The sequence below is a fragment of the Dermochelys coriacea genome, chromosome 6 (genome assembly GCF_009764565.3).
Source record: "Dermochelys coriacea isolate rDerCor1 chromosome 6, rDerCor1.pri.v4, whole genome shotgun sequence".
NCBI lineage: Eukaryota > Metazoa > Chordata > Testudines > Dermochelyidae > Dermochelys > Dermochelys coriacea.
The window spans coordinates 64,370,803-64,394,568 of NC_050073.1; the positions used below are offsets into that span (position 1 = coordinate 64,370,803).

Genomic DNA, 23,766 nt, shown 5'->3' on the forward strand with positions numbered 1-23,766 from the left:
CCCTCCCCAGAGCCCGCACCTCCAGCCGGAGTGCTCACCCCCTCCTGCATCCAACCCCCTGCCCCAGCCCAGAGCCCTCTCCCACACCCTGAACTCCTCATTTCTAGCCCCACCCCAGAGCCTGCACCCCAGCCAGAGTCCTCACCCCCTCCAGCATCCCAACCGCCAATTTCGTGAGCATTCATGGCCCACCATACAATTTCCGTAGCCTGATGCAACCCTCAGGCCAAAAGGTTTGCCCACCCCTGTTCTATGGTCTAGATTATGCAAGAGATCAAACTAGATGATCACTGTGGTGCTTGCTGGTCTTAGAATCTATTAACTTATTCTCACAAATAATGAATTCTTCACTTTTCCAATATTAAACAGTGAGTGCTTTCCATAATAGAAAGCAAATGTAGGGAAAAAAAAACCCACCATTTATTAGAAAATACTACATTCAAAATTTTTAAGTTATAAAATGCTAGTGCATACAGTTAACCTCTCCAGTGTAACTGGACACTTAAAAGAATGACTTTTATCCATCTTCACTGCTCCTTTCTATGCTATTCAGAGGCATCACAAACCGAATCAATTTTCACAAAAAAAAGAGCACTAAATAGAGAAGTCAATTTTACTTTTCACCGATGAGCTATCCTGGGTAAACTTTTGTTGGATCAGAAACACCATGGACTTAGGTCACAATGTAGGGCCTCAAAGCCAAAAAAAGATTATTCACTCAGTCTCCAAGGCCACACACACATTTCAGTCAGAGACAGAACAATTTTAGTCAAAGATAAGGTGTGCAGGGAAATAGCTACTGGGGGGGAAAAAAAGTGCAAGTAACTATAAAAGTGAGTTTTGTTTTCTTTAAAATATATTCAAATATACATACATATATATATACATACATATATATTTTCAAATACTGTTTGTACCCTGACACTTTGATAAGCAGTCTCACAATATCTGCAGCACCATCTGGGTTTTTACAGTTTTGATTATTCATTCAAATCCAATCTCATGTCTGCAACATGCCAGAAACACAGCACATTTTCAGAACTGAACAAAATGGTTGTGCGGAACTAGACTGCAGCTGTTACAATAAATGTATTCCATTATTCAATGTTAACGTAGCCCTGTCCAACAGGATCTTTCATAAGCCAGCTGCCCAAAAAGGGGGGGGAAGGGGGGGAATAAAAAAAGAAGATTGGCAGTTTACTTATAAAATCCCATCAGTAGAGCATCCCCAAAAGGCTAGAAGGCTCATGCAATTAACTCTACATTCAAGCCAGTACTTTATACAGTACTTTTAAAATAATAACCAGTAACTAGCATAGGCAGATATTTGAGGGGCTTAGTGATATAGTTGAAGTTCAATGTGATTTGTCTCAACAAAACTTACTCCCAAGAAGGGAGGTCTAATGGTTCAGTTATCAGAGCCATCAACCACGACAGGGTGGGGGAAAAGAATGATTTTGGGTTAAACATGACCTCAGGACAGCTGCTTCTTGGCTGGGCAAGGATTTGGAAGCACTGTGGAGATGACTTTCCATCCTATGTGTATCCCTCCAGAAACGCCCTGCAGAAGATCAAGAGTGAGTTATAGTTAAGTGAAATAAGAAGGAGAACATAGGGGATTTAGGACTACTATGGGGAAACACCATGCAGACTGAAAAGGAATGTCAAACTGGTGGATCTTCTCATCCAAGACTAGTCAGTCCTACAAGCATCATTACCTTGGGGAGGCAAGAACCTCATTACTTGAGGAATATGGATGAAAGTAGTAAAATCCTACCTGTCTAGACAATGACAAAGTCCAAGCATGAAAGATCAGCCCAAGGAAGAGAGAGTGCAATCTATATAGTTGAGACAACCAAAAAGCAGAACAAAAAAAACCCTGATTGCAAACTAACAAGGTCACCCTTTTAATTAGTTTTATGCTTCACAACAACTTCAGAAAGCGGGCCACTGAACAAGGAAGGTCACCAATGCAAAGTTTTCATTTTTATTTTCAAGACACTGCAATGTTCATAGTCACTATGAAACATGTCTGATTGTATATCACTCCTACATACAAAAACAACTTGCAATAAAGAAATCCTACAATTCGCTCTCTAGTCTCTCTCATTTTACGTACCCACAAGCAGACAGAGAACCCTTCAGTAGTAGGCAGGTGATGTGCTTGGCTGAATATCCCAAAGCCATTTACAGTTTTACTATGTTGTGCCTTTTAGGGAGCAGGTTTCTCCAGTTTTTCCACTGACCTATTCAGACTGTAATCTGGTCAGGCTGCAGAAGTTAGTTTCAATAGGCTTGTTCTATTTTGCATCTACCTGTTATGGACAGAGAAGACGATGCAGATTTCATTATACTGATGCCCCCCTTCTTCAGCTATTTCCACCTCTCTGTGCCTTCTCCTCACCTGATTTCCTTCTTAGATACTCTTTTTCTGCTCTCTCTCTCTCTCTCTCCACTCAGCTGAATACTGATACTTGGACTATAAGTTCTATGGGGCAAGAATCACATTTTTGTTATATGTTTTTACACTCCCTAGTACAATGTCGCCTCAACCCTCGTTTAATACAGCAACATAAACTACCACCCACACTTTTCAGAAAATGGAGGTTGGTGACAAAAGCAACCCTTTCACATCTGTGGACAATATTGTAATGTACAGCTGCTAAAAAAAAAGTTACTAATAATATATAGCACTGATAGTGCTTCACTGGCTCAAAGTGTTCAGTGAATATTAACTAATTCATCTTCACAACTCCCATGATATAAAAGTGTTTGTCAGTGTTTTCCAGATGAGAAACTGAGGCATAGGGAGGTAAGGTGATTTGCCTAGAACTGGAAGCAGCAGGAAAAACCTCAATTATTGACTTTTTCTCCTTTGCATAATCTATGCATCCGGCTTAATCGATGCATCTAATAATCAATAGTCAGTGCCTGTAAATACTTGTGTTTGCGTGCAAATACTGCAGCATTAGACAATTTTTCTGAATATTCATCTAACTGATGATGTGACAGTTTGATTCTCTGCTATTTGTTTCCCCTTTTATACTCCATACCCCCATTTCCCCTTTTTATACTTCATATTTTGAAATGCATGCATTTTCATTTATTTTTGTATGCTAATTTACACTGAAGTATGTGATTGTTTCCTCCTTTAATAGCTTCATAAACTAATTGTTTGCAACTAATGTTTTTCCATTTGTATTTCTCCCTCTTTTCATAACCCCTAAATACTGTCACCCCAATACTAAATTACAAAGGGGTTTTTTTTGTCCTTCATGAAATCTTCTCTGAATTTCAAGATTATTCATTAAAATTCCCAATTAAATTTTCTGGAGAGGAAAGACATCTTGATATAGCCAGAAGACTGACTTTATTCCTCTAAAATCCAAGCCATTTAAATGACTATTGAACGCAGCAGCTGTGTTGCTGGCAGAGGAGACATAACAGAATAAAATGCTCATGGTGGTGATTTCCCTCCCTCCAATGCAATTCATTACATAGTGATCCTATTATTCCACAAAAAAGCCTTTTCTTATAGCATGCTCTCCTTTTCACTTCTGTTTCCCCCAACCAAAACTATGCCAAGGATAGAATGCTCACTGCTTTGCAAATATTTCATGAGAAAATACCATTTACACCCACAGCCTGCTCTTTCCTCCCTCCCCCTCCCCAAAACAGAAGGATTTGAAAGCTCTTGATTTCTAATACAATTTGTAGATTTAAAAGCACAAATCAGAGAGGAGATTTTACAACAACTACGAACGTGCATTTCACATAGAATGAAGGGATGGATAAAAAACTCAACTTATTTAAAAATGACAAATTTCTCAATGAGAGTTTCATAGAAGCACGAGTGTGGTATCATGAAAAAAACTGATTAGTGACCTATTACTAAGGATGGAAAATAATATTAAACAAATTACAGTGTTTTCCAAATACTGTTTGTAACTTTCTAAATTTTTTTCAATATGAAAGTTTAGATATAACTCTATCAGTGTAAAATTAAGATCCTGCTGTATTAATGAAGGCCTTGTACACAGCTTCAAATAGGATGGTTTGTGAGGCAAACAGCATCTCTTCTGTTCAGGCTTCAATTATTCGTTGGAGGAAAGGGGGTAGAATTAACTTCCCTCTTGCCCCCACCACTTGCTTAGCTGGAATTTGGACACAAAACCAAGCCGTGGTTTTTTGGGCACGTGAAGTTATGGTCAAAAATAGCACAATCATTTTAAAACAGAATGAGCAGTGTAAAACTCTCAAACTAATTTTCACAAATGTTCGTATGATTTCTTTGTTTTCATATATATGAAGTGAGCTGTAGCTCACGAAAGCTTATGCTCTAATAAATTTGTTAGTCTCTAAGGTGCCACAAGTATTCCTTTTCTTTTTGCGAATACAGACTAACACGGCTACTTCTCTGAAATCTGTGTTGAGTCACTATGTGCCTATCTTCAGTAATGACCATTTCTATCCTTAGGGTGCAAAATAAAACAAATCCTCAATGGACAATTTAAAAACAAAAACACCAATAATGTACTCCATTAGATAGATTGGTTGTGTGTCAGTGGGTGCTTTCCCACCCACCCCTGCCCCCCCATAACTTTGCACAGAAAACGACAGATAGTATAAACTGCCAAATGAAGTTTAGTGTCACATTAAAAATTAAACATGGCTTCCTTCGCTCTTTTAACTGTAGTGTTTTCATTATTGTCCTAACATAAGTCAAGTCACTACTGGGTGTTTCATGCGTATGTTTTTGTGAGTTGAAAGACAATATTAGAAACCAGAACACGAAGCAACATTTTCTAACAGTAAATTTTACTAACGACAGCTAGTTCACAGGATTCTATCAGAACTGCTTTACAAGGGTAGGACTATATTTTGGCACATGCTGTTTAGGGAGGCCCACCAGTAGTTGCAAGTGCACAGGGAGGAAGCTGATCTTCCGAACTCTGGCTCCCTCAAACCCTAAAAGAGACGACACTTCAAACACTCCCGTACAGCTGTAACTGAGAGAGCAGGGGCTACCAATCAAATGATAAATTCCACATTTGTTAGTATATGTTACTTTAGGACAAAGAACCCTATGCAGAAGCTCACAGCTCCTAGCAGGAATAATCTTGCTTCAGTTAGCCTCCGTACAGATTATAGCTGCACATTAGCACAGCTTTTGTAGTGTATAAGTACACAGGATTGGGGAGCGGTTATATCACAATGGCCTATAATTAAGGTTGTGTGTCAGTCACAGAAGTCACTGATTCCGCGACTTGCCGTGACCTCTGTGACTTCTGCAGCGGCTGGTGCTGGCTGCCCCCGGCTCCCACCAGCATGTCCCTACAGCTCCAAGGTAGAGGGACCAGGGTGCTCTGCGCACTGCCCATGCACGTTGCCCCCACAGCTCCCATTGGCTGTGGTTCCCAGCCAATGGGAGCTACGGAGCCAGCACTTGTGGTGGGAGCAGTGCGTGGATCCCCCTTGCCCCCTCCCCCCAGGAGCTGCAGGGACATGCTGGTTGAAGCTGGGTAGGGAACCTGCCAGCCCCACCAACCCTTCCCCAGCAACAACAGGGGTCCATGGCCCTACCCCCCCAGCACCAGCCGGGGTCCCAGGCTGCACGCCACCACCCACACCCCCACCAGCAGGTAGGGTGACCAGACAGCAAGTGTGAAAAATTGGGACAGGGTGGGGGGCAATAGGAGCCTATATAAGAAAGAGACCCAAAATGGGACTGTCGCTATAAAATGGGGACATCTGGTCACCTTACCAGCAGGGGTGCAGGGCTGTGTGCCCCCGCCCACGTCCCCCCCCCACCAGCAGGGGTCCCAGGCTGCGTGTTGCCGCCCACACCCCTCCCATCCCACCAGTTCCTGGCACAGATCCTGGGCTCAGCCCTGCAGCCTGCCTCCCCCACAGCACCCATGAGGGTCCCAGCCCACCACCCCTGGCCAACCCCCACTCCAGACCACCTGCAGCCCCCCAGCCCACGTTTTAGTTAAGAGTATATAGTAAAAGTCATGGACAGGTCATAGGGCATGACTTTTTGTTTACTGCCTGTGACCTGTCCATGACTTTTACTAAAAATACTTTTACTAAAACATAGCCTTACCTATAATCACCAATAACCATTAAGAACCTAACACTTAAATATTTCTAATACTTATCTTGTGCGGGCCAAGTTCATCCCCAGTGTAACTCAAGGGAGGATGGAGTGTTCATTACTTAGAAATGTAATATTAAAGGTTAAAATTCTTGTTGTGGAAGACTGCATATTCCACTTGTAAAGAAAATTCTGAAGTCCACAAAAGTGTTGACCAAAAAAAGAGATTACCATTCTACCTAGAAATACGCTGGGGTAACTACCAACTGAGGTTACCACAAGGGCTTGTCTTTACTGCAGAGTTAACTTGGGCCCTTAATTGCATATTCCCCTAACCAGACTCCCATTCACATACAAAACCATCTGGCCCATGGACAGTACTGCTTTGCACCAGAGCCAGATGGTCCATCCTAAGGTACAGGCTAAAGCAGGGGTGGGTAAACCACAGCTCTTAGGCTGGATCTGAGAACACCTTTTACCTCTCTCTAAAGAGTTCTCTATCAATTAGCTAGTTTCCCCTCTCACTCCAGTAGTCAAAGCCTGAATGCAATGCACATCCTGTTTATTCAAGTTGCATGCCTGGGAGGCTCACAGAGGTTAAAGAATGGGCAGTAGCTGCTCCATCTGTTACTTCCCCCTATGCTGGGAGGGGCTTTGGCTGTTGGATCTACATAGTCATGGATCACCATCCTAGGACTATCCCCAAAGAACTCCTTCACATGGGAGTGCAGGGAGACCTTGTGGAACTGTGCTTCTCTACCCAGGGGTACAGAGCATCTGTGCAGGCTCCTCCCACATGCAATCACACTAGTTCTGCAGCTATCAAGGCTTACTGAGCCCACAGACAAGAGAACATGGTTTGCCCCAGGTGAGCAATATCAGATGTAGGTATAGAAGGAGAAGGAATGTGGTATACCGGTTAGAAAAGGGGTTCTCAAACTTTTTCCATGGTATAACCACATCTCAAAAGACACCTCCCACTTCCAACTGCACAATATCCCTGTGGCAGCTACAGCAATTGTTTATATGGAAAATGTAAGATGAGGAAAGTATGCATGTATTTTAGCTGTTTTTATTACATTTTTTGAAAAAGAAAAATGGGTTTCCCTTTATTCTTCATTTCACTTCATTTCTGGTCCTCCTTTTCCCCTGTACATGCTTCCCTGACCCTTGGAGTATATCTACACTGAATCTGGGAGCAAGCTGCTGAGCCCAGCCCCTGGATTTAAGAGCCTGACCTCCAACCTTAGTTGCAACATCGAAGCAGTATCTACACAGCTATTTTTAGCACACTAGGGCAAGCCCCACCGAGTCTGTGGGCCTGGGCAGGGAGGCTCACTCCCAGATACACTATTAACAGACTCTTCCCTGGGCATGCTGCCCAGACATCTGGTCCTCTTATCCAGATAATCTCCAGCATATTGGGCATAGGGATGTCTCCTTTCCTGCCCCCCACTGATGACTCATCTCAGAGGATAGTTCTTGAGTCTTCTCCTCCTCTTACACAGGAACAGTCCCTAGTAGTAGTAGTTACCATTGCTTCTGCTTTTCCAGGCATTCTGACTCTTCTTTGCAACATCTAAGGTGGCAACAGGAATTGAACCTGTGCCTTAACCATCTGTAAAAGCAGCTGGAAACCTTCAACTCAATCCAGAGTCAATAGTGGCTGCAGGTACCCAGCACGTCTGAAAAATCAGGCCTCAGATTGGCCACCCAAAAACTGAAGCAACCAAAATTGGAGACCACTTTTGATTGTTAAATCATCTGTAAAAGGAGCAAAATATTGATATACCTCAAAGGACTTTTGTGAAGCTTATTTTTTGTAAAGCACTTTTATATCCTCCAAAAGGAGGAGCGAACTACAGAGTTCAAAATATTACTATCAAATCCACAAGTGAAGCCTAATCACTGAAGAAATTATAGTTTAGTTTTTCCCCATTGTGACAGGTTCAGTCACAGAGACCCCCTTGGGACTGTTACCTGATGTGCTGAAACTACCTTTGAGCCTATTTTCCCTGTCAGCTTGTGACTACAGAACCCTGCCTTGTTGAGCCAGACATGCAAGTCTGCTGCAACACAGACCCAGGTCTAGTCCAGGCCCCCAAAGCTGCAGACTTTAACCAAAAACTGCTCAGCAAGTCACTTATCTCCAGCACCCAGTTCCCAATGGGATCCAAACCCCAAATAAATCAGTTTTACTCTGTATAAAGCTTATACAGGGTAAACTCATAAATTGTCCGCCCTCTATAACAGAGAGAGAGAGAGAGATGGATGCACAGCTGTTTACTCCCCCAGGTATCAATCACTTACTCTGGGTTAATTGCATCCGATGAAGTGAGCTGTAGCTCACGAAAGCTTATGCTCTAATAAATTTGTTAGTCTCTAAGGTGCCACAAGTACTCCTTTTCTTTCTGGGTTAATTAATAAACAAAAGTGATTTTAATAAGTATAAAAAGTAGGATTTAAGCGGTTTCAAGTACTAGACAGAACAAAGTAAGTTACCAAGCAAAATAAAACAAAACACACATAAGTCTAAGCCTAATACATTTAAGAAACTGGATACAGGTAAATCTCACCCTCAGAGATGTTCCAATAAGCTTCTTTCACAGACTAGACTCCCTTTTAGTCTGGTCCCAATCCTTTCCCCGGTACAATCCTTGTTAGTTCAGCTCAGGTGGTAACTAGGGGATTTCTCATTACTTGCAGCCCCCTTGTTCCACTCCACCTCTTTTTATAGCTTTGGCCCAAGGCGGGAATCCTTTGTCTCTCTGGGTTCCCACCCCTCCATCTAAATGGAAAAGCACCAGGTTTAAAATGGATTCCAGTATCATGTGAAATGATCCCATGTCCTGTAAGACCCCTAGTCTGCATTCTTCTGGGGCTGGTTGGCATACAGGAAGGCTTATAAGTAAACAGAGCCATTTACAAACAATTGTCCTAGTTAATGGGAGCCATCAAGATTCCAAGCCACCATTAATGGCCCACACTTTGCGTCACTACAATAGGACTTCAGAGTAACACTTCGTATTTCTAGCTTCAGATACAAGAATGATACATTCATACAAATAGGATGAACACACTCAGATAAGATTTGTAATGATAACTTACCTTTGCATAAAGCATATTCCAATTATACTTATGAGTGTAAATATAATGTATTTCCATTAACATATGGAGTGTAATGTCACACCCATAAAAGGAGGTAAGGAAATTAAAACAAACTCTGGTTCATATCTATTCCCTCAACTGCTGGACTAAAAGAACAGGTCATGAATTAAGTAGTCAGGATCACTTATAACTGAAACCAGCAACCCTCTCCTAACATTAGCCTCTGGTTCATCTCAGCGAAGATAATTACTTAAGAGAGCATGGTAGTAATAGGCTCTTCTTTCAATGGATAAAAGGTTAGTTCTTTTTTTTTAAATTCAGAATGACAATGATGAGCAACCTCACCATCTTTTGGAAAGGTAAGATAGTTTATGGTCAGAGCACAAAAGTGCGACTCAGGAAAACTGGGTTCTATTCTCAGTTCTGAAAAATAGTTACTGTCTGAACAGCACCTTGAAAAATAAAAATATAGAGCACTATATTAAAAATAAAATTACATTTAAGAACCACACTTATGTTTTTAAAAGGCATAAGCACTTGCAGATGTGATGTCATTTTTCTTTTTGTTAAATGAGTGCATGAAGTATGCTATGTGGTGTTAAGGTTCCTTCCCCCACTCTGAACTCTAGGGTACAGATGTGGGGACCTGCATGAAAAACCCCCTAAGCTTATTTTTACCAGCTTAGGTTAAAACTTCCCCAAGGTACAAACTATTTTACCTTTTGCCCCTGGACTTCATTGCTGCCACCACCAAGCGTCTAACAAATATAACCGGGAAAGAACCCACTTGGCAACATCTTTCCCCCTAAAATCCCCCCCAAGCCCTACACCCCCTCTTCTGGGGAAGTCTTGACAAAAATCCTCACCAATTTGCATAGGTGAACACAGACCCAAACCCTTGGATCTTAAGAACAGTGAAAAAGCAATCAGGTTCTTAAAAGAAGAATTTTAATTGAAGAAAAAGTAAAAAGAATCACCTCTGTAAAATCAGGATGGTAAATACCTTACAGGGTAATCAGATTCAAAACAGAGAATCCCTCTAAGCTAAACCTTAAGTTACAAAAAAAACACAAAAACAGGAATATCCATTCCATTCAGCACAACTTATTTTATCAGCCATTTAAACAAAACAGAATCTAATGCATATCTAACTAGATTGCTTACTGACTTTTACAGGAGTTCTGACCTGCATTCCTGCTCTGGTCCCGGCAAAAGCAACACAGACAGAGAAAACCCTTTGTTCCCCCTCCCCCTCCAGCTTTGAAAGTATCTTGTCTCCTCATTGATCATTTTGGTCAAGTGCCAGCAAGGTTGTCTTAGCTTCTTACAGGTGAAAGGGTTTTTCCTCTGGCCAGGAGGGATTTCAAGGTGTTTACCCTTCCCTTTATATTTATGACATGTGGATATTGAGTGTTTTCTCCCTTGTGTCATTTAACATCTCTTCAGGTTTATGTATCATATTACAAACAGTAATAGCTTATACTATTCACCCCTCAACCAAGGAACAAAAAAAACAAAACCAAAAAAAAACCCAACACATAGCATACTTTTCCCATCTCTTAAATTAAAAAAAGATGAAGGGAACATTAACACAAACTTATTAAGAGTAATCAATATTGTGGTTAAGATTCTACCGTGGATGACAACTATTCACAGTTTAACAAATGCAAGTCAGGAAAGGAACACAGCTGAGAGTGTTTTTCAAATATCAAGATTACACTTTCTACCAACTGTCATCCAAGGTTTTTACAGCACTTTACAGAAGCATTATCAAATTAAGGGTATGTCTACACGTGGAGCTTGGGGGGCAGTTCCTAGCTTGAGGAGACACCAGAGTTAGCTTTCATCGAGCTGGGCACAAAGGAGTGGGCACACTTTTTGGCCTGAGGGCCACATCACGGTATGGAAATTGTATGGCAGAACATGAATGCTCATGAAATTGGTGGTAGGGATGTGAGGGCTCTGGCTGGGGGTGCAGGCTCTGGGGAGGGGCCAGAAATGAGGAGTTCAGAGTGCAGGAGGGGGCTCTAGGCTGAGACAGGGATGTGTGTGAGGGCTCTGGCTGGGGGTGCGGGCTCTGGGATGGGGTTGGGGATGAGGCGTTTGGGGTGCAAGAGGGTGCTCCAGGCCAGGACCGAGGGGCTCAGAGGGCAGGAGGGGGATCAGGGATGGGGCAGGCTGTTGGGTTATGGGGGGGTGAGGGCTCTACCTGGGGGTGCAGGCTCTGGAGCTCTGGGCTGGGATTGAGGGGATGGGGGAGTTCAGGGGTGCAGACTCTGTGCGGTGCTTACCTCAAGCAGATCCTGGAAGCACGTCCACCGTCTGGCTCCTATACAGAGGCACGACCAGGCGGCTTTGCGTGCACTGCCACATCCGCAGGCGCTGCCCCCACAGCTCCCATTGTCCGGGAGCCGTGGGGGCAGCGCCTGCGGACGGGGCAATACACAGAGCCGCCTGGCCGCACCTCTTCATACTATATAGGAACTGGAGGGGGGGGGGGGTCATGCTGACTGCTCCCCTGGGGCCATGCAGAGCGGGGCAAACCCCTGACCCCACTCCCAGGCGGGAGCAGAGGACTGGATTAAAAGGTCTGATGGGCCGGATGTGGCCCACGGGCCGTAATTTGCCCAACCCTGTGCTAGCATGCTAAAAACAGAATGTGGCAAAAGCAGGAGGAGGGGCTAGCCACCTTAAATTCATACCTAGCATCTCTGATGGGAATGCACTTGGGGCAGCTAGCCCCTCCCAAGCTCATGCTACTGCAACTGCATTCTATTTTTAGCACGCTAGCTCCATGAACGCTAGCATGAGTAGGTCTCCTCATGCTAGGAATCACACACCCCAGATGGAAGTGTAGACACACCTTAAGCCTCTCAAAACCACCTGTGAAGCAAGTAGGCGATACACGAATATATAGTAATATTATGAAGTGTAGCCATCTCTGGAGCACAACACAGCAACTGTTTAATAAAACAGGACCTGAAATGAATAGCACATACAAGGGTAACTGCAGAAGAAATTTACAGAGGCAGATTATAAATTGAAAGAGTTGGAATTTGGCCTAGATACATGGATGTATACCCCTACTTCTATCATTGCCATTGGATCTCTATAATGACTAGAAGCTGTTAGGAACTTGTTTTGACATCTCATCCAGAAGACAAGAAGGGACACAGCTTTTTAAGAGACAGTATTCTCAAGAAAGATCCCTGAAGGTAGAGTATTTTCATCATTCAGCTAATAAACCAAGCCCCTGCGATAACAGTTGGCACAACAAGACTTCACTGTAAGGAAATACAGTGATTGCAGGCAAACTTTTAAAAGAAAGCTTTACTGTATGTCAGTGTTATTTAATTCCTTTAGTAGCTGATAATATCACTAAAATAAGGAAGCTGCTAGGAAACTGAAACTGTATGTACTCAGTGATAGAGTATCTATTTAAAACATGGAATTAAATACAAGGAACTTCATTCAAACAATATTAGGGGTCTGAAACTCACAAAAGCAAGCACATTTCTCCAGCACCCCCTTATGAACTACATATTACATGAGCTATAAAAATCCTAAAATTGTTGGGGAATTAAGTGACAGAAAATCACTCACTGTCCCATGTCCTTCAGAGCACCAACCCATCTTTAAACCCTTTCACGTGGCATTCCCTTGCGGCTAAAGACAGTGTTGTTCTTTTTAAAAGCCAGACATTCCACTGGCTTGCTAATGACATAACAGGTATATGGAGCAGCACCCAACAACCTTTTAGTCCTGGGTATCAGGTACATTCAGTGACTACACAAGGCCACTTTATGGTACATTTTAAACTTTCCTTTGTTTGTAATATTGTTTTAGAAGAATGAAGAGTACTTTATTTCCCTGGCCAATGCTGAATTCATGTGGCAAACTTTCATAAGTGGAGATAAAGAGGACATAGTGGGTTGTATTTATCAATGCTTATGCAAAGGCATCCTAGCTGGAAAGGCAACTACATTGATAACAGTTCTGAGCAAGAAAATGTTTCTTATTGTATTGTTATAAAGACGAGAGGAAACAGAAGTCTGTGTTCACAGCAAGGCACACAGAAAAGAAGCTCCTTCCCGCCCAATTTAATTGTTGGAGAGGTCAATTTGAAGGGGGAAAAACAACACTGATGAATGAGACATATCTCATCAAATTTTAATCCTTAAAGTAGAAGCAAAGTTCACTTAACCATTTTAGAGAAAAAGGCAGATGCAGAAGACATTTTGCTTTTACTGCCTCCACACTTCCTCGGCTGCCAAAACGCCCTACTTTGATTACAGGTTTTCAGTAATCTTTGACTGGGCTTTCTCCTCTTTAGGAGCAGAATGGTAGCTGCCTTCACCATCCAGCCACTCAGGAGAAAGAGCAAGTGAACTCTTAATGGCTTAATTTCCCTATCTGTGGAAAGGCATGGAGGGAAATAATGATTTAGTTGGGGATTGGTCCTGCTTTGAGCAGGGGGTTGGATTAGACCTCCTGAGGTCCCTTCCAACCCTGATATTCTATGACTCCATCTCCCATTCCATTTGCAAGTAAAGGTGAAGTTTCTTTACTCAATGAGCCCACAGATAGACTCGCAACCCTAATTATATTAGGAACTAATATGAGAATATATTAAGAGCACTACATTAAAGCAGCTCTGCCAAGGGTCAGATCTGGGGACTATAACCCAGATAACACCTTATCAGTTCCAAATTCCTTCATATTTAAATCTTTCCCCTAACAATAATTAAAGTGCGGCTCTATTCTGAATAGGCACCTTGTAAAAAGGCAACCTGGATTCTTTGTTTAACCTTTACCTATATCAAGTGCTCAATTCAAACAGAAAAAGATTAGGAGTCAGATTCTCTGATGCATTCCTGCACCTCAATACTTCTCTGATAGTGCAAACACCCTGGAAAATAGTGGCATGTGGCCAGCTGACCCAGCTCTTGTTCCACCTCACCACTTAACCCCAATGGATTTAGATAAGAGCATAGAGAATACACTTATAAAGTTCACAGACAATACCAGGAGCTTTGGAAGATCGGATTAATATTCAAAATGATCTGGACAAACTGGAGAAAGGGTCTGAAGTAAATAGGATGAAATTCAATAAGGACATATGCAAAGTATCCCACTTAGGAAGGAAACTTCAGCTGTACATGTATAAAATGGGAAATGACTGCCTAGGAAGGAGTATTGCAGAAAGGGATCAGGGGCTCATAGTGAATCACAAGCTAAGTATGAGTCAAGCATGTAACACTGTTGAAAAAAAAAGCAAACATCATTCTGGGATGTACTAGCAGGAGTGTTGTAAGCAAGACACAAGAAGTAATTCTTCCACTTTACTCAAGCCTCACCTGGAGTATTGTGTCCAGTTCTGGGCATCACATTTCAGGAAAGATGTGGACAAATTGTAGAAAGTTCAGAGAAGAGCAACAAAAATGATTAAAGGCCTAAAAAACATGACCTATGAGGGAATATTGAAAAAATTGGGTTTGTTTAGTCTGCAGAACGAAGACTGAGAGGGGACATAACAGTTTTCAAGCACATAAAAGGTTGTTACAAGGAGGAGGGAAATAAATTGTTCTCCTTAACTTCTGAGGACAAGAAACAATGGGCTTAAATTGCAGCAAGGACAGTTTGGTTGGACATTAGAAAAAACTTCCAGTAGTTAACCATCCTGACAGTTAGGAATAAATTGCCTAGGGAGGTTGTGGAATCTCCGTCATTGGAAATTTTTAAGAGCAGGTTAGACAAACACCTGTCAGGAATGGTCTAGATCAGGGGTTCTCAACCCTTATCTTTCTGAGCCCCTGCCCCCATGCTATAAGAATTCCAGGGCCCAGCAGGGAGTGGGGGGGAACCTTAGGGCTCATGGCTTCAGCCAAAGTGGGAGGGGGGCCTCAGAGCTCTGGACCTCAGCCACTGGGCAAGAGGTGACGGGGCTGTGGGGAAGAGCCGAGAGCTTCAGTCCCGCAGGGTGCTGGGGATGGAGGGGAGCTCAGGGCTCCAACCTCACAGGGTGACGGGGCTGGGGGTAGGTAAGGCTTCTGCCCTGCAGGGTGCTGGGACTCTGGGCTTTAGACTCACAGGGGCACCAGGGATCTGGGCTTCAGCCCCATGGCTGTGCTCCCACCTTCAGCCCCTCTGGGATGCCAGGGCTCAGGGCTTCAGACCCATGGGGGGTGCTGGGCTTGGAACTTTAGCCCTGAGGGCAGGGAGGGGCACTGGGGCTAAGGGTATCCTACTGCTCTACTCCTGGTTTCAGCCCCATGGGGGGGGCAGGGAGGAGCACTGGGGCTCAGGTTACCCTACGGCTCTACTCCTGGTTTCAGCCCCATGGGGGGGGCAGGGCTTGGAGTGCCAGGCTTCAGCCGTGGGGTCCTACAGCCCCCTGAAACCAGCTCACGACCAAACCCTGGTTGAGAACCACTGGTCTAGATAATACTTAGTCCCCTCATGAGTGCAGGGGACTGGACTAGATGACCTCTCGAGGTCCCTTCCAGTCCTACGATTCTATGATTGTAGCAGGCGGACAGGGAGAATGTTAGAGGCATGGCGCTCTGGCTATCCTTAGCTGGATTACAGTTTTTTGGGGACCACTGCAAGCTGACAAACGTTGTCACAATTGTCAGGATGCTCTAATTTGGGTTAGAGCTTCAACCAGCATAGAGCCACCCAGTGAATCAAGGAGCTGCAAAGAAATACCCAATAGCCTCCTCCCACCGTTGTGCTAGGTTTCTCCTTAGCAGATCCATAATTTTTGTAACTGCCACTTTGCAAAGTCAGCATAGACTCAGAGTAAAGCTAGGTACTGTGCACATTATCACCAATAAAACAGGTTTTGCAGGGCTAATTTGGTCCTTGGTGACACCTGTGTGACTATTGTCTTCAACAGGCCTGCACAGGTATAATGACTGGAATTTAGTAAACAATGCTACTGATGGACAAGATCAAACAGATATAGCAACCTCTTAGATGTGTTGGCTCTTCAAGTCTATCAGTAGCAAAGAGCAGGAAAAACATGTTTTAATCACTACTATCAGCAGATAAAACACTGAACGCACACAGATAGGATATGTCCAGAGAAAGTAGAGGCTGTTTTCCCAAAATTACTTGTCATTTTATAAGAATTTCTGGGTTACTGAAAAAAAAAAAGTGAACCTCATCATTTTTGTTTTTTTTTTTTTTTTTAAATACACATATCTCTATGACCTTTGAATTTAACCAAACAAACCTTGGACTATCAAACTAGGAAGAGTGCTGGTTGGTAATGAGATATTTCTGACTCTTTAATTAAAAACTCAGTTAATCTGGTATTGTTCAGGACAATACGGTGTTAACATGGAAGTTTATTGCTGCAATTTAAAATCTCATTTCATTGCTGATGATTTCAGTAGCAACATCGAGCTACTCTGATTCTGTGGACTAAGTTTGGGATTGTGGTCAGCACTTATATAGAGTACCATCATTTTCTCCCTCCAGAATCTGACCCCCAATTATTTTTCATTGCTTTAACTGGAGTCCCTCAAGCTTCTTGTCTTTTCAGATCACGAGTGCTTATCAGAAAGCTGATGACACAGTCAAAGTGATATCTATCAACTAGTACAAAGAGTACTCCAGTACTTTTATTTTAAATTAAGGACTGTGATATTACCACACTGGGGATACAGTACTGATATATCATCAACAGGATAAGAAAAAGACGGTCCTAGGAAAAATAAATCAAACACTAGAATCTCAAACTTGATTACTGAGGGTTTATATCCTCCCCACCAAACAAAATAATAAAGGAGAAAACAGGACACACACGGAGAATTGAAACATTACTCACCACTTCCTGAGATGCATATTTAGGATCTTCAGGATCAACTGACCAATAGCAGAAATCAAAGCCAAAAGCCACAATCTTCTCTCTTGTGTCCCACGGGCCCTCAAGCCTATTGTCTACCTGAATGGGGGGGTGGTGGGGGGAAGAGAGAGAGCACTTGAATTTGAGGATTACCAAAGAGTATAATTTAAAAACTTTGTCCAGGATACTTTTCCCCTTCTCACAACACAAATATTCATGGCTCCTAGTTCATACTTTCATTTTCTTGCACAAAAGTCAAAGAAAAAATATGGATGGATCCATCACAAAGCTGCTAGTAAAACTTTCACTGAGCAGTTCATTCACCACTTCTCTCCTACTTCAAAAAAGTACAATGCACTTAAGAGTTTTCCATCCAACGATTTCCAAGCATCACTGATTTAATCCTCACAATGTCCATTTTAGGTGGGAAAGCATTATCCCCATTTTACAGATGGAGAACCCAAATCCCAGAGGTTAAATGACTATGTTTATGGTAGAGCCAGAAATATGAACCACATCTCCCAACTCCTAGTATTACGCTTTAACCACAAGTTTATCTACTCTCCTTCTTTTCCTTGCTGTATTAATAGTTTATCAGTTCTCCTCCTTCAGTGTGTTATGAATTACAAAGTGCCCAGAGCAAATCCTGAGTTTTCATTAACCAGTAATCACAACCAAACCCTCCAGACATAGCATAGGCTGGAGCTACTTCTTTTTGTTACTGAAGTATTTCATTTAGGATACCTGTCTTCACTAAAAATGTAGCTAGGGTGACTGGCATTCAGGTCTAAGCACCTAGCCTAGCCCACGTGGGAGTAGCCATACCCGAATTACTACAACCTCACTAGTGCTACACTCATCTGTATGTGTCATTAGGATTTGGAAGGGCATATCCCATGGCTCTTTTGGGCTGCAGTAAGCTGAGCTTCTCTACAATTCTTTCATATTAAGTTGTAGAAGAACTTGCCTGTCCCTTCCAGGCACACATGGAGAATTTTGGGAAGGCACTGGAGGACTATCAACTTTTGAGTGGTTTATCTTAGAGTCCTCACTACAAAGTTTTAATCCATACCCACAGACATGCCAATTAGCCCAGGTTGAAAGCACCACTAAATACAGGTGAGAAGTTTGTGTGTGGAGAAGCAGCAAGTTGGGGCAAGGCTATCCCTGAAGTGAAAACATACCCAATATTGGTCTGTACAGCTTTAGTTTAAACAGCCATCAGTTAATCAGAACAAAATTTCCCTGTGCTACTTTATAATTACATCATTTCTAAAAATATATAAATACGTACAGTGGCAGAGCTCCAACCTTGTCTCCTTGGGTCCCGCGTTTCCAGGTGGTTTATGCTAGCTTCAGAGGCTCACTGCAACCCTCCACGTAGCCCTTCTCTCTCTAGGGCCAGGGATACAGTCTACTGAGCCCTTTTCATCATAAGCCAGCAATGGAGGTTGGTGAGAGAATTTCCACAGTCTCTGTTGCTCCTATGGCCTTATGCCTAAACAGTTTAGCCTCCTATCCTGACAGGGGCCTGTTTTCCCCTCCCAGGAGGGGTTTCTGTAGTGGTGGGTTGGGGGGGAACTGGGGCCCACCCTCTATTCCGGGTTCCAGCCAAGGAACCCTAATGGTAGCAGCTAATGACAGCCAACCTTTTACTGCCACAGTTGCTACATTTCCCTGGTCCACTTCACCACAGCTCTCCTGCTTCTCCCTTCTTCACCCTTACCTCAGGGCTAATGACTTAAGGGTGTCTTCATTAACCAGCCCTTCAGCCACACTTCCTCTCCTCTGGCTCCCTGACTCCTCTCTGCCTCACTGGAGTGAGCACTTTCATATTATCAGAAGGGCCTTAATTAGAGTCAGGTGGTCACATTAACTTATTGGCCTCACCTGACTCTTTGCAGGTTAATTGGAGTCAGGTGTTCTCATTAGCCTGGAGCCGCCCCTGCTCTGGATAGTCAGGGAACAGAAAACTGTTAATCCAGTGGCCCGTATATCTGCCTTCTGCTACTCTGCTGTACCCAACTGGCCTGGGTCTATCACAATACATATTTTAACCTTGGTCATGGTTTGAGCTTTCATCTCTGATTCTAAGAAGTCTGATGCTATATATTAAATTTATCTGTGCAAAGAATGGGCTAACGCCTCCTGGAATTTTTTAATCTGTTTTTAAACACACTTTCCTCCCCCTGCAAGAGCTTGGAGGTGGGGTCAGTCTCTTGATATTAGAAAAAGCTGTTTAAAGGATTTCGTAAAGTTTCATTAAAGAGTCAATAACACTACTCCTGTGAATGAGGACTGCAGAATCAGGTTTAATATTTATGACTGTAAACTCTTAAGGCAGGAGCTTGTCTTTTTATTTGAGCTGTGAAGTGCCATGTACGCCTATGGCTTTGTAAAAATAATAATCACTCTCATAAAAGGTGACTCAAGAAGTTAAGGAAATCAAACAGATCTTGCTACACAAGTCATTGTTTGATTCCAAACAAGATGCTGTTTCTGTTTGCACCAAGCAAGTGGGCAAGGCACTTTCCAAAAACCCAAACACCACTCACTTCCTCTTCCCATATCAAAGGAGGAAACCTTGAGTCACACATGAGCCAGAAATAGGTGGGTCCATATGTAACACTGACAATTAGCAACAACAGAATTAGCAGTCTTGACATCTCATAACAGCACAAGTCAAAAAAAAAAAAGTTAAATTCACTATTAATTGGAACACTAAATTTCGCATTAACAAGTCACTTAGCCACTATGGCTGAAAAATGGTGATAACGGTTAGCTACCTTTAAGATCTATGAATGAAAAGCACTGTAAATGCTAAGTATCATAATTTATGGAGATTACTGGGGAAATTGTTATACAAGGCCATCTAAAAGAGCCTCTTTGCTAACAGCAGTTTTGCTGCTCTGTGGGGGAGGGGCGGGCGGGGGGGGCGATTGTACATTTATCCTTAGATGAAAAAGGACGTCATGTATGGAGAAACCCACATGATTCTAAATTAGTCATGTTGAATCAACTCCAACTGTTTCCTTTGGCTAGTGTTAAAATGTAAGCTAATCTATTGATCAGTTAATTCAAAAGGATTATCTTCAATAAATGAGGTTTATTCAGAAGCCTTATAAGTGCTGTAACCCAAAAGAGAGCTCTCCACTGTTTTCTGCAGTGGCTGATTGTGGCTAAATAGGAGCCCTGACCACCTATTGCAACAAGATAAAATGAATACTTTATCTCTGCAAATTCAGTTTTATAATCCAAGTGACAGGCTACCAAAAGAAATCCCTATTAACATAAAGGTTTCAGCTACACAGTTTGTGCACTGGTATAAAATTATTTTTATTAGGGGTACATTGGGTTTTGGGTTTTTTTTCCAAACCTAAATTATTATACTGGTACAACCCTAGTGTGGAAATGGTTATGCTGCTGTATAGGTGCCTTATATACCTATAGCTTATTCTCTTCTTGTACAGGAATAGCTTGCTAGCATATATAAAGCACTTTTATACTGATAACTGTATCCACATTGGGGGTTGTACCACTTTAACATACTGGTATATTTACAAGCAATGAAACTTTGGTATGTAGACAAGGCAATGTCTCTCCCTTCATAAAACTTAACAGTCTTGAAATACCAAACAAAATATACACAGGTCAGCTCTTATGGCTCCAGAACTCCCTGCTAGACTTCTGGTAAGCAAGCCCCTCCATCCCTCTGTTCCTAAGCATAGTACTTCTTTCATGGCTCTCTCTCAAAATCTCAATCTAACTAGGTTCAGTTGCATATCTGAAGCTTACAGATTGCTTCTTAGTAGTCATTATCATTTCTGGGAGGGACTCCCAGATGAGCCTGATAAATCCAAGCAGGGAATCTAGACTAGGTTAATCCCCAGATCCCCACAACACTATCCTGATTGTCACAGACTCCCCCAAGAAGGCAAAAGGGACAGAAGGCATAATGGCTGGGGAGAAAAGGGACCACTGGAACAATCCACCACACAACTGAGGCACGTGGTGAGGAAGCTCCCATTTTTCTTGCAGGCTTCAGAAAGGGCTGAGCACCTGCACGCTGCACATCCGACCTCTTTCAGTTGTTTCAAAGTTGGGCACACATACAAACTCTCTAGTCACTTCTGGAAATCCTGGCCTACTAGCTTAACCTGACTAACCTGTGATATTTACGTGTCTGATCTGTAGCATATTTTCTGCCTTCAAAAGATATTCTTCTCAAATCACCAGATAATTCTTTACCAGAGAAGTTGTTTACATGGACTACTATGAGTGCACATGCTAAGCTTTAAGGCTATTTTTGTCTTTTCTCTGACACACAAAAATGAACACAACATATATACAGAAAACCTCTCTAAAATGACCTAATATTAAATATACTGATTGTTAACAATGCTGTAGCCTAGCTGAGCATTATAACCTGCTAAGCTTTTCATCCATTTTACTATCTATCTATGCTCTAGGCTTATTCCAGAGGAATCCTTTCACTAAGACTCTAAAAACTTGCAACACACACTTCAGGTCATTCTTGAAGACAGAACTGCAAGGAGAATCTGGAATATGTTTGATGCATATAACCAATCAGTAAAACAATTAAAATGGAAAATCTACAAAGAACCACCTGGTCTCTGCAAACTCCTCAACATTTGTGCCATCTTATTGTGACCTCCTATTTGCTCAGTCTGTACATTTACGTTAATTACCTTATGAAATTACCAGTATAATTTCTCACTTATTTTCAAATAGGCATAATGAAGGGAACCAAATATTTATAAGGTACCAGAAGCTCTATTGTTGAAACAAATGTTAGACTACTGACATTAGCTCAATTTGCTTCAGTTCTAGGTCCCTGTGTCCCTAGGTAAGTAGGCAAGGAAATCTTAATCTGATTTATTTTAGAGGGTAGAAGAGCAATGGTTATTCAAAGATTTAAATTAGATTTAAATTAGAATTACAGTCCTACGGTCTTCTGCTATGTCAGTTTTAGGTGCAAAACTTTAAAGTGCTGAAAAAGGAAATACTACCATAGATCCTTTAGCCCTAATCCTGCAAACTGTTCCACATGGGGAGAGCCCTGCACCTGCACAGAGCCAAACTGACTCAAGGTTGGCCCATACGGATCAATTTACAGGATTGGGGCCATAATATTATACATGATGAAGAAAGGAAATGTACAGCAGGTGAGCAGTAACTTCCCCCTCTGGCATCTCTCGCATTGCTGAGCACCATCAATTGCTATCCTAACACGATAGAGCCCAGATTAGCAACCAGAACAAGAGGATAAAAGGTATAAGTCTATTCATCTCATCTGTGCCAAGCTTCCTCTTAAGAAATTTAAAATACTAATTCTCTTGAACAAATCATCTAATATAATTGGGCTGACATGCAGCTATAAACAAAAAAGCAAGCAAGCAAGAAAACATGAGTCCTTTAGAATTCCCACAGTTACCTAGCTTATTCTACATCTCATTCATTTGCCTTTTGAAGAGGAAAGAGCATGGAAACACAGACTTTGGTCCCATTTTACTAATTTACTGAGTAGCATAGCAGCATTAAAAGCCTCAGGGTCTTAAACACAGCTCTGGTTCTCATGTCCCATGCAGGTAGCCTCCAAGAATCCCAAAGGGAAAGGAAGGAGGGTGCAGTAAATCAATTCTCAGTGTTCCTAGCCACCCATCAAAGCCTTAACTGTGGCTGAATACATTTTGTTCAATTTCACACATTAGTTGCAATCACATCTGACTGCAAATGGTGGGAGAAAGGAGAAAAGGAAAGAGAAAGTTATCCAGATGTTTGGGATTTTGTGATTATCTTACTGTTACTAACAATTTACTGACAGGCTTGAACAATGGCATGCAGCCACAGTACTGAGGCTCTGATAGATACAGAAAACAGAAAGTAAGAGAAGCACAGCTAGATGTTCTTTATCTTACAAAAACACAGATGTTCATGGCAATTCTAAACAACGCCATAGCTGTGCCAATTAAAGATTCTTTCTTAATATTTCCTTCCTGTTTTATTTTTAAGTTTGCTTTTTGGATGATCCAATGGCCAACTAAAAATACAGCTATACATTCCCACAGCATTTCATAATTATTCTACAACCATCAGAGTTTAAGAAGCAGAAGAAAAAAAAAAACAAACTTACCTTTATGTTTCTGACTTTTGCCACTTTTTCATCAACTTCTACAACTATTCTTCCCCCTTCTGCATTCTCTCTGGAAACAACAGATAAAAAAATTCAGTTAAAATATGAAAAAGACTAAAGGTTTGTATTAAATATTAGATTTATGGGCTTGCACTACTATAATTAAGAGCAACTTGTATGATTAATTCTAACACAGGCAGACAATCCAGTTTATAAAAACTCCCTCATGGCAGCAAGAAATTATTGTCTAGTGTCTTTACAGTCAGAAAAAGTAGCAAAGAGCACCAGACTCATGAAAAAGTTTCAGCACACGTCTTAAAAGCCACAACTAAGGAAATAAGTATTTTACACTGTTTGGAATTTATCTCAGATGTTCTTATAAAAGCTGAGCGAACTATACTTTGAGAGAGATATTGCGGTATGTTTTATTTTTACCGTACAATACGAAATTGACAGCGATATCCTAAAGGTCATTTACATTACATTTCAGGACTTTTTGTTTCACAGTTTAGAATGTTTCATCAGGGAGAAACAGTTTAAATTGCTAGGGGTCAA

At 42.0% G+C, this 23,766-nt stretch overlaps 1 protein-coding gene across 7 annotated transcripts in view; it reads right to left on the minus strand.

The window, feature by feature from the left end:
• Positions 1-23,766, minus strand: part of STARD9 (StAR related lipid transfer domain containing 9) — a 184,268-nt gene that overhangs the window by 139,861 nt on the left and 20,641 nt on the right. For all 7 annotated transcript variants that reach the window (XR_006282342.1, XR_006282341.1, XR_006282340.1 and 4 more), the window contains exons 2-3: positions 23,212-23,281; positions 17,040-17,156 (exon numbers count right to left, since the gene is read on the minus strand). Coding sequence is in view for 4 of the 7 variants with exons in the window: in XM_043517537.1 (XP_043373472.1) it covers positions 17,040-17,156; positions 23,212-23,281 (187 nt within the window). In the remaining 3 variants the exon portion in view is untranslated. The remainder of the gene's footprint in view (positions 1-17,039; positions 17,157-23,211; positions 23,282-23,766) is intronic.